This window comes from Octopus bimaculoides, chromosome 6 (genome assembly GCF_046866305.1).
Source record: "Octopus bimaculoides isolate indiv1 chromosome 6, ASM4686630v1, whole genome shotgun sequence".
In the NCBI taxonomy this organism is placed as follows: Eukaryota; Metazoa; Mollusca; class Cephalopoda; order Octopoda; family Octopodidae; genus Octopus; species Octopus bimaculoides.
The window spans coordinates 98,246,926-98,258,084 of NC_142933.1; the positions used below are offsets into that span (position 1 = coordinate 98,246,926).

At 35.6% G+C, this 11,159-nt stretch overlaps 1 protein-coding gene across 2 annotated transcripts in view; it reads right to left on the bottom strand.

Annotated features, from left to right (window-relative positions):
• LOC106875146 (sec1 family domain-containing protein 2) overlaps nucleotides 1-11,159 on the bottom strand; it is a 31,615-nt gene that overhangs the window by 4,350 nt on the left and 16,106 nt on the right. The window contains exons 11-16 of one of the 2 annotated variants that reach the window (XR_016242366.1): nucleotides 10,771-10,870; nucleotides 10,261-10,324; nucleotides 7,798-7,900; nucleotides 6,636-6,791; nucleotides 4,471-4,603; nucleotides 1,655-1,814 (exon numbers count right to left, since the gene is read on the bottom strand). Coding sequence is in view for 1 of the 2 variants with exons in the window: in XM_014923148.2 (XP_014778634.1) it covers nucleotides 1,728-1,814; nucleotides 4,471-4,603; nucleotides 6,636-6,791; nucleotides 7,798-7,900; nucleotides 10,261-10,324; nucleotides 10,771-10,870 (643 nt within the window). In the remaining variant the exon portion in view is untranslated. Of the gene's footprint in view, nucleotides 1-1,643; nucleotides 1,815-4,470; nucleotides 4,604-6,635; nucleotides 6,792-7,797; nucleotides 7,901-10,260; nucleotides 10,325-10,770; nucleotides 10,871-11,159 lie in introns of those variants that run through there. The other variant, XM_014923148.2, reaches the window with a different exon arrangement.

Below are 11,159 nucleotides of genomic sequence, written 5' to 3' on the forward strand. Positions count from 1 at the left end.
CGCACAATAAATGCTCAGATCAGACCAACTGCTTAAAAACCAATGTTAAGTGAAGGAATACAGGATATGTAGAAATAAGAGCTGACTATAGACAATGTACAGGTCAAGCTGATGTAAGTGTATTAGAATAAAATATGTACAAACAGTTGCATGGCATCAAATCATTTATAACATGTATATATAGAAGAGAGTACAAGAATACATAAATTTAGCTAAATTTATATATTTTTATACTCTTTTCCTTATAAATATGTTTTAAATGGCTTGATGCTTTGCAACTGCTTGTTCATATTTTCATCATCATCATCATCATCGTTTAACGTCCGTTTTCCATGCTAGCATGGGTTCGACGATTTGACTGAGGACTGGCGAACCAGATGGCTACACCAGGCTCCAATCTGATTTGGTAGAGTTTCTACAGCTGGATGCCCTTCCTAATGCCAACCACTCCGAGAGGGTAGTGGGTGCTTTTACGTGCCACCAGTCAGGTGGTATCACTGCTTTATATTCATTTTTTTTTTAAATCCCAGTATACGTGGTATGTTTTAACACATTTGCTTGGAAGAGTATTTTTTTTTTATTTTTACATCTTGAGGTTACTAACTAATCAAATGATAAATAAAAGTAATTAGTGATAAAGAGAGTTATCCCCCTCCCTGCCACACTCACACACACATACACTCATATGCAAGCCAACAAAAAAGCCTCTGCATGGTTATTCAACCGACTAGAAATAGCAGTTCAATCTTCTTCAAAACCACACTCTGCCACCTTAACCCTTTTGTTACCATATTTCTGTTGAAAAACACACTTCCTTTGTTTCAATTAATTTTGAAAACAATGAATGAAGATTAAAGAAGTGATTTTAAATTCTCAAACGCAGGATAATGCTAATAATATAGCCTGAACAGGATAAACTACCCCTATTTTGCAGAAAAAAGTGTAGGCGGCCAGCTATGAGACACGAACTCACACCTCCATGATTACGCGTAGCGGTGCTCTTAGACTGATTAAACTAAACTGCCCCACCACAAGTTTTCCTGCAAATTCAAGATGTATAGAAATCTCGCTTTACGAGACGCTATCATATGTTAAATTCAAATTACGATGAACGTAAACAAACAAACAAAGTTTGCTTTTAGAAGCATTGAGATGTCTTAGAAAGTTAAAGAAGTGATTTTAAATTCTCAATCGCAGGATAATGCTAATAATATAGCCTGAACAGGATAAACTACCCCCATTTTGCAGAAAAAAGTGTAGGCGGTCAGCTATGCAGAGTGGACTCAGTGCTTTTTACATGGCACTAGCATAGGTGAGTTTAGATTTGGAATGAAGAATTTAATAAAACAACTTTGTCACTATTAAGCTGGTATTCAGAAAATAAATTAACATGAGTTTTTAATGGAAGATGCAAATTTAAATTACTTTAAAACAGGAAGTTTGTATGATATAACCAAGGGCATCCTTAAGCAGGTTGATATCAAAGGATTGGATAAGGAATGGACACATTGGATAATGTAGTCACAGACATAATTCTTAAGAGTGAAGGACATAATTTCAACTGGGTATAAAAAGGGACCTCAAGAAGACTACATTCCACCAGACATCCATCACAAACATAAAACAATACAAAAATCAAAATGCTGAGCAATACCTTTTGTTTTATTACACATGTACATATATGTGTATATGTATTTAGAAATTTCTTCCTTTATTATTTTTTTTTTTTATATACAAGGGTTCATTCTATTTTCACATAAGACTGACATCGCAAGACTGAGTGGATTCACAAGCTGTGTACTCCCAAATAAAATCTGTAAATATTCAATAAAGGGAGAGAAAGAAACATTTTAAGTTAGCAAAATCTTTGGGAAAATTAATAAAATTGCTAAGGTAGAAAAAGAGGAAAGTAGCTGCAAAAATATTAATATATAATAAAGAATAGGGAGAGATGAATGAATGAATGAATGAATGAATGAATGGATGGATGGATGGATGGATGGATGGATGGATGAATGGATGGGTAGATAGATAGACAGACAGAGAGAGAATGAGTATTTCTTTGAAATCATCACACTCTTTACAAAAGTGTATTTTACCAATTCCATATGCTGTAAAAATGTTACATATTTAGATTCAAACCCTCAGAAGAAATTATATAAAGTGACATGTCAAGGTCTTCTGACTGTTTTATATGGAAAGCTGTGTCATTCCTGAGCAAGGAGATCGATAATCAAAGACATTCCAGTAATGACCATCCAGTCTTTTTCTCTTGTTTTCTGTTTCAGACACCATATCTAGGAACATATGATTTGATGTGTCCTCTTTTTCTTTTAAGAGAATAAATCTGTTACTTAAGGGAGATTTGGCTGCTATTACTATCAGGTTGAGTGACTACATAGTGACTTCAGGTTTGAAATTAATCAAAGAAAAATGTGAAAATGATTCATTGTTCATCTTATTTTTCATGTGACACTTCTAAATTTTAAATCATTGGTACCTTAAGCAAGTGTCTTCTACCATTGCCCAAGGCCAAAAAAAACCTTGTGAGTGGATTTTGGTAAATAGAAACTGAAAGAAGCCTGTTGTATATATGCATGTGTGTGTGTTTGTGTCTCCTTGTCTTGACACACGATTGTTATAAAAGAATGTTGTTTATTTCTAATATTCTGTGAAAATATGTCTGCTGATGTGGAAATATTACCTTGCTTGGAAACAGGAAATTCTGCCTCAATAAATTCTGTCTGACCCACACAATCATGGAAAAGTGGATGTTAAAATGATGATGATGATGATAAAGTCCTTTATATCTTCGGGGATTTTATGAAACACTCACAATGCTTTTGTGGTACATTACAGAATAGGATTGCTGTTTTTATCTTCCAGGTTTCAATCAATCCCACATGAGCAAATAAATTCAGTGATATGGTTCTGCATAGTTTCTATCTACCAAACTTCCTCTCACGAGGTACTGGTCAACCTGGAGCTAATGAAAAGTCACTTGCCCAAGGTACTGCAAAGCAGAATCAAACATAGAACCACAAGGTAGCAAAGTGAACTTCTTTAGCGCACAACCCTACGTCTGATTATTGATAATTAAAGTTAAAGTTAAGGCTGCAAGCTGGCAGAACTGATACTGCACTAGAGAAAATGCTAAGTGGCATGAGTTATGAGTTCAAATGCTGCTGGGGATGATAAAGTTAGTACCAGTTAAACACTGGGGTTGATGGAATCAACTTAACCCATCTCTCCCCAAAATTGCAGGCTTTGTGCAAAAACTTGAAACCAAGAATTAAAGTCAAAATTTAGTTGTGCTGTCTTTTATGAAGAATTTTCTTTTCAACATCTATTTTTTCTCTCATGCCAGCACAAAGGAGAAGCATTTTAGATATCTGTATATTCTGCACATTGATGCAATAATAATTTTCACAGCAGGATGTCATTTCTATTACTAACTACTTAACAGTGCCAGTGGAGCTTGTTTCTGAATAGTCAACTGTCATCTTGCCAGAGCATACAACATATTGGTTGAGTCTATCATTATTTTTAGCAACTGTGACTCTTATGTGAATGTTTATTAAAGCTTGGTTCTTACATATTACTCATAGACGCATACACATATTACTCATACACACACATATATACACTTCTATACATAGATATTAATTTTTTTAGAAAATACTGTGGAAACAATCTGTCATATTCAATTGGTAGAAATCTACAAGAACATTTTTTTCTTTATGCAACACATTTGAAATTACAATTGTTTCCCCTCTGCACATGAAATTGCAATTATCTTCCCCCCACCACATTTGAAATTACAATTATTTCCCTTCTAATTTGAAATTACAATTATAAAAGACACCTGCCCAAGCTACTGTGCAGTGGGACTGAACCTGAAACCACATGACGGTGAAGTGAACTTCTTAACCACATAGCCATGCCTGCACATATACACATATGTGTGTGTGTCATCATCATCATCATCATCTTCAGTGTTTTGACATCCACCTCCGCATGCTTGTATGAGTCAGATGGAATTTGCTGAGGTGGATTTTCCATGTCCAGAAGCCTGTCACCAACCCTCAACTTACTGTTGCCAAGTAAGGTAATATTACCTCATGAGCAGACAGGTTTTTCACAGTGCATAAAAATTCCATTTTCTAAATTAGACAAACTCCTTACTATTAATAAGTTGTAACAAAAAAAAACAAAAAAAATTTTTTTTCTTTTTCTATAACAATAATTTCACTGTTATAAGTTCAAAAATAACATTTACCTCTTAAATTTTCACATGTAGCAATGCATCATTATCCACCTGAGGGGGAATTAAAAACATTTATTTTTCATGCGATTTTGAGGAATCTAGTTTTTTAACCTAAGTAACCAAGAACCTGCTGATTTCAATTCATTGTTGTAATATGGAGGACAAAAACAAAAACAAAACAATACATATATAGGAATCTTTACCTTTGTATCTGTCTTTAGAGATGCCATCATGTCTTTAATTTGTTTGACTTCAGTTGTGGTGATTCCTCCAATTACGTATATTATCAAGAGGGGGTGGTCATTGGGTCTTGGTTTTGAGATATTCATAAAGAGCCTACGAAATAACAATAATAATAACACCAACAACAACAATGATAATAATCCTTTCTACTATAGGCACAAAGCCTGAAATTTAAGGGGAGGGGTTTGTCGATTACACCGACAGCCCCCGGGTTCAACTGGTAATTCATTTTATCGACCCTGAAAGGGCGAAAGGCAAAGTCGACCTTGGCGGAATTTGAATTCAGAATGTAAAGATGGACAAAATGCATTTTGTCCAGTGTGCTAATGATTCTACCAGCTTGTCACCTTAATAACAACAACAACAACAATAATAATAATTACCTTTTTTCTTTAGGAAAAGCAACAACAAGAACTGTAAAATTCAGGCATAAGGCCAGCAATTTTAGACAATAGGAAAAATTTATAACATTGACCTCAATGCTCAACTGGTACTTATTTTATTGACCTTGAAAGGACGAAAAACAAAGTTGACCAATAATAATAATAATAATAATAATAATAATATAGAAAGGATTGAGATAACTCCTCCTGAACCAGTTGAAGACACACAAGATGTCGAAATATCGTTCACTGCATAACAATGGTACTCTTCTTTTAATTTTGACTCAATATCTTCAGGAGGAGCTACCTCAATCCTTTCTATATTAATAATAATAATAATAATAATGATAATAATAATAATAATAATGGTGATGATTTCAAATTTGGCACAAGGCCAGTAATTTCCCCATGGCCAAACTAGTTTTTCACAGAAGACTTGAAACAACATTGCTTGTATGATAGTGACATTCATTTACACCGATCATGTGATGTCAAGACAAGCGAATACACACAACACAAACATGCATATTTTTATTTATATATATATATATATATATATATATATATATACACATACGAGTGAGTGGACAAATGGCTGATGACTTTTCAACTTTAATAAAATAGTGTACATATATATCGTTTCAGCAGGGAAGGCAGACATTAAATGATGATGATGATGATGATGATGATATATATATATATATATGTACAGGGTGCAATGGATAAATTGTTGCCATTTTATATTTTGAATTTCATGCAAGCGCATTGTTTGTTTTTGATTTCGTCAACTACACAGAATAGTAGGGTCAGTTGAGCACCATCTCTCAGAAAAACAGTATCACGATACAATTCACTCTGCCAGAAATTTGGAAACAACATGCTGTACTGCTTGGAATTTGCGCTGGGAGCTCCAATATGAAAATTTCATAGTATTTGGGTGTCAATCTGAGGATCTGTACGAAGAGTGATAAAAACCAAACATCCAGTCAACATCATGGTGTTTGAAGTGATCACTAGTGATGGCAACGTTATGCCTCTATTCATCTTCCCACACAGCCCCAGACACAGAGACATACATCAAGTGCCTGGAGGAGGTAGAGAGGGTGGCTACTGGAAAACCCTGTGTCTGGCAACAGGACTCTGCATCATGCCACACAAGCAGGAGAACCCAGTCATGGCTGTCAGACAATTTCTGCGACCATATCACCCCTAACATCTGGCCACCTAACTCCCCAGACTGCAATCCCCTTCGTTATTATGTGTAGGGGCGCAAAACTCTTTGTAACACCAAAGATGAACTGAAGGAAAGGATTATGGCAGCATTCGCCAACTTAAACAAGGAGACTGTTCAGAAGAGTTGCAGGAGATTCTGAAGTCATCTGGCAGCCATGGTTGAAGCCAATGATAATTTTATTGGATAAATTTACTCTTGAGTATTTCAAAATATTTTTATGTAATTTTGGTAAATATATCTGTTAAAATGAGACGTCAGTGTTATTATTCATTTTTGTGTAATTTTGACAACAGTTTATTCACTGCGCCCTGTGTGTGTGTATATATATATATATATATATATATATATATATATATATATATATATATATATATATATATATATATATATATATGTATGTATATATATATATATATGTATGTATATATATATATATATATATATATATATATATATATATATACATATATATGGGGTTGTATTCATTAAGTAATAGTTACTTCCTTACCCAAAACCAGTTTTCAGAAGATCTTTGAGGCCACCAGTTTTACATTCAACATCAACCAAGTCAACTTTATTTGGATCAAATACTAATTCAACTATTTGTCTCAAGATGGATTTGTAATGAGGGGGACTGCTTTCATCTCCTGCCTTAAGAACAGAACTGAAAATAAAGAAGAAAATTTTGTTTTAATTAAGTAACAACATTGTATCCATTTATGTAGGCAACCTCACTGCATTTTTTTAAAAAACAATTTACTGTTCAGTAAAGAATATTTTTTAAAAACACTTTTTAACAATGGTGTCATAGATTGGATAGATAATCAATCTGGCATAGCACCATACTTTACCATCATCTTGTTTCTGAGGCTTAACATCCTCAGAGTTGATTACACCACATCCCCCCATATCTTCATTGATCCTCATCTACTATGGCCACTATCTATTTATATGTACACAGCAGGTGGTTGTGGTGGTGGCAGCAATACCTCCACCACCACCATCGTCATTTAATACCCATCTTCTATACTGTGAGTTGATGCTTAGGCAGGATCCAACATACCAGAGGACTGCATCAAGCTCCAGTGTCTACCTTGGCATGGTTTTTGTGGTTGGATGCCTTTCTTAATACAACAACTTTACAAAGTGTACTGGGTGCTTTTTTTTTTATCTGACACTGGCACTAGCAAGGTCACAAGGAATTTGCAAGACAAAGAAAAGACCCTTCACAGACAGGGAGATGAGCATATGCCAGGTGTTGAGAGGTTAAAATATGATAGAGGAACGGGCACAGGTGTCTTGTTACAAAAGGAGATATTATATAAGGGTGGATGGGAGTAGCTGGAAAGAAGACAAAGATGGTGGCAACAAAGTATCAGAGCATACTTTCAAGATACAAGAAAGTGAGCACAAGAGAAAATACAAAGAATTAGGAAAGGTGGGTGGATAAGGTCACTAAGGTGTGAAAAGAGCATGACAGAAGGTTAGAAATTTGTGTAGAGGTGAATGTAGCAAATGGAACAAGGGTGGAGATGTGATCACTATTACATGTCCAAAACCACAGCATATATCAGCTAATGCCTTTAGGTTTCTCTACTTCTGATAGAGAAAAATAATCTTATTCTGGTAGTCAAACATAAAGAAAAATAAATAAATAAAAAGACATATACCTAAACTGCTTGAGGTCTTCTCTTGCATCACCAAGGCCTTTCAATTTTTCCCACACACCTTGGACTATCACAGACACTGTACCTTCAGTATGGTTATCTTTAACTAAAAGGCAATATTCAAATATTACATTTTCAGATAACATACAAGATAAATTTTTTTTTCTTAAATTACAAATTCTATAGAAGAAAGAATTAACATCTTTAATATAAATTATATCAATGGCTACACAGTTGATGTAGTTAGTTGGGTGTAGAGTTTATAAAATGAAAGGGTGATATTTCATATCCCACTGCTAATGTTGCACTGTTTATTTGGTACAGAGATGCTTTGCAACCACTTGGTTTTTAATTTGGTCCCACTGTGTGGCATATTGGACAAGTGTCACCTTGGAGTAACCAAAGCCTTGTGAATGGATTTGGTAGACAGAAACTAAAAGAAGCCAGTGAGCTGGCAGAAACGTTACCAAGCCGGGCGAAATGCTTAGCAGTATTTCATCTGCCGTTACGTTCTGAGTTCAAATTCCGCCGAGGTCGACTTTGCCTTTCAACTTTTCAGAGTCGATAAATTAAGTACCAGTTATGCACTGGGGTCGATGTAATTGACTTAATCCCTTTGTCTGTCCTTGTTTGTCCCCTCTATGTTTAGCCCCTTGTAGGCAATAAAGAAATAAGAAACTAAAAGAAGCCTGATGTGTGTGTGTGTGTGTCTGTGTGTGTGTCTATGTTTGCTCCACCCCATTCTGCGCCTTATCACTGGGGTTGGTTTATTTGACTAAAACACTTCAAGGCTTCATGCACAATTTACTTCTGTATAATTCAAAGCAGCAGAAGCCCTTTGTTAAACTAACTGATAAACAAAAGCAGAATCTGTGCAAAAAGTGGTGGTGGCCAGTATTGGAAAAAAATTATACAATGAACATTGTAGGTATGGCTGATTCTGTATGCTGTAGGGAAAAGTGAAAGCTAATGTTTGGGGGCCATCATTTCACTAGAGGACAAGAGATGAGCTCACAATGTAATCTTTCTGTTTTCTCCAGGACATGAATTTATCAAAACTTAAACTATAATTGGTTTTAAATTTTGGCACAAGGCCAGTAAGTTTGAGGGGAGGGAGCTAATCAACTAAATTGACCCCAGTGCTCAACTGGTACTTATTTTATCAACCTTGAAAGAATAAAAGGTAAAGTGGACCTTGGTAGCATTTGAACTCAGAACATAAAGACTGACAATACAAAAAAAAACTCAAACTATATTGGCAAATGTTTTATAAACATATTCTTACTCCTGTAAGTACAGTTTGGACATAGATAGACTATGTCAAACTGTTTTACTCCCAGATATCATGTGATTGACCAGACTATCAGATGTTGGTATACATCACTGGTCACAATGCACTTTGCATTATTTTAGCTTTTGAATGATGCCACCTTGCTGGCTAGGTTAACAGGCCAACATTCTCCCTGACTGGAAAACTAATCCATCACAGGGTTACCCATTTACAGCTGAGTCAACTGGAGTAACGTGAAATGAAGTGTTTTGCCCAAGAACACAATGTACTGCCTGGTCTGGGAATCAAACCTATGATCTAGTGACTGTGAATGAAACACCCTAACCACTAAGCTATGTGCATTTGCACTCCAGATATATTACTATTGAAACTGTTAAAACCATAGGAGTCGTGATCACCTTATTATATGCCAAAGGTGACCAAGTTGATTGGTAAGAAAAGTCTGATATGAAGTGGCTGAGTTCATTTCAAGCATTGGGCCTCATGGAGGCGAAATGGCTGAGTTCCTTTCAAGTGTTGGGCCTCATGGAAGCAAAGTAGCCAAGTTCCTTTCGAGTGTTGGGCCTCACGGAGGCTATGACTGAGACCTTTGGCATTATGTTGTGCTTGAGAAGACCCATCAAGCTGAGCAAAACTGCAGACGTGGCAGATACTGGTGTTACACAAATGGCACCTGTGCCGGTGGCACGTAAAAGCATCTATTACACTCTTGGAGTGGTTGGTGTTAGGAAGGGCATCCAGCCATAGAAAACCATGCCAAATCAGACTGGAGTCTGGCACAGCCTTCCAGCGTACCAGCCTGATCAAACCGTCCAACCCATGCCTGCATGGACAACAGACATTAAATGATGATGATGATGATGATGATGATGATGGAGAAGAAGGAACCACTGCTGCCACCACCACTGTTCATTGAAGGTTCATTCATTGAGTCTTCATTTTTGCTGTTAATACTTTAAAACCTGGTCAATAGGATATTAAAGCTGTTTTACAAAAAATAGCACTGAAACGAAATATTTTCTCATGAGCCATATACACAGTAGCTTTCAAGGCTGTAGCTTGGCCACCACTGGTATATATAGTACAAATATGATATGAACACAGACAGACATTTTTATGCTTGTCCAGTGTCATTTGCTTGATATACCCAAGGTTGAAGAAGGAATATATCTTACCAAGTGCTTTTGTTATCGGAGGTAAATTCTTCAACTCTATCAGGATTTCTTTCACAATGCCTGCCTGAAATAAATAGAAGAAAAAAATATTTTTGAATTAAATGGTTCAATTGGTTTCACATTTTATTTTTCTATGTAAAAAGAAAGAGAAATAAATGATTTTATTTCTTATGGAGATTGTCAGCTTCAATAAATCTTTATTAGAATATGGAAAGTAATTCTTATCAATGCTAAACATTTGATGCTACATTTAACCCTTTCGTTACTGGATTTATTTTGAGATGCTCTGTGTTTCTTTCAATTACTTTAAATGTAACAAAGAATTTAGTAAAATTAACTTAGTTATCATTAAGCTAGTGTTAGGAACATAAACTATGAAAGGAAAAGATTTTGTACCCAGATTTAACACTAAATTAGGGGTATGACTTACATATGAGTAAATATTACTATATTTACTTAGGATATTTTTGATAGCAAAACAAAGAAATGTAAATAATTATTAAAAATTACCTGCAAGCCTTGTTCTTCTTTTGTCCATAAATAACGATCTTTCCCAGCCAATGAATAACAATAAAGAAGGAGACACCATATGTCATCTAGACTGTATAATCTGAAAAATAAGACATACAGAAAACTTGAACCTGGAATTTTTGAATCATTAAGTTAGTGATCATCATCATCATCGTCATTTAACGTCCACTTTCCATGCTGGCATGGGTTGGACGGCTTGACTGAGGACTGGCAAACCAGGAGGCTGCACCAGGCTCCAATCTGATCTGGCGAGGTTTCTACAGCTGGATGCCCTTCCTAATGCCAACCACTCCGAGAGTGTAGTGGGTGCTTTTTACATGCTGCTGGCATGAGGGCCAGTCAGGTGGTATTGGCATCAACCATGCTCG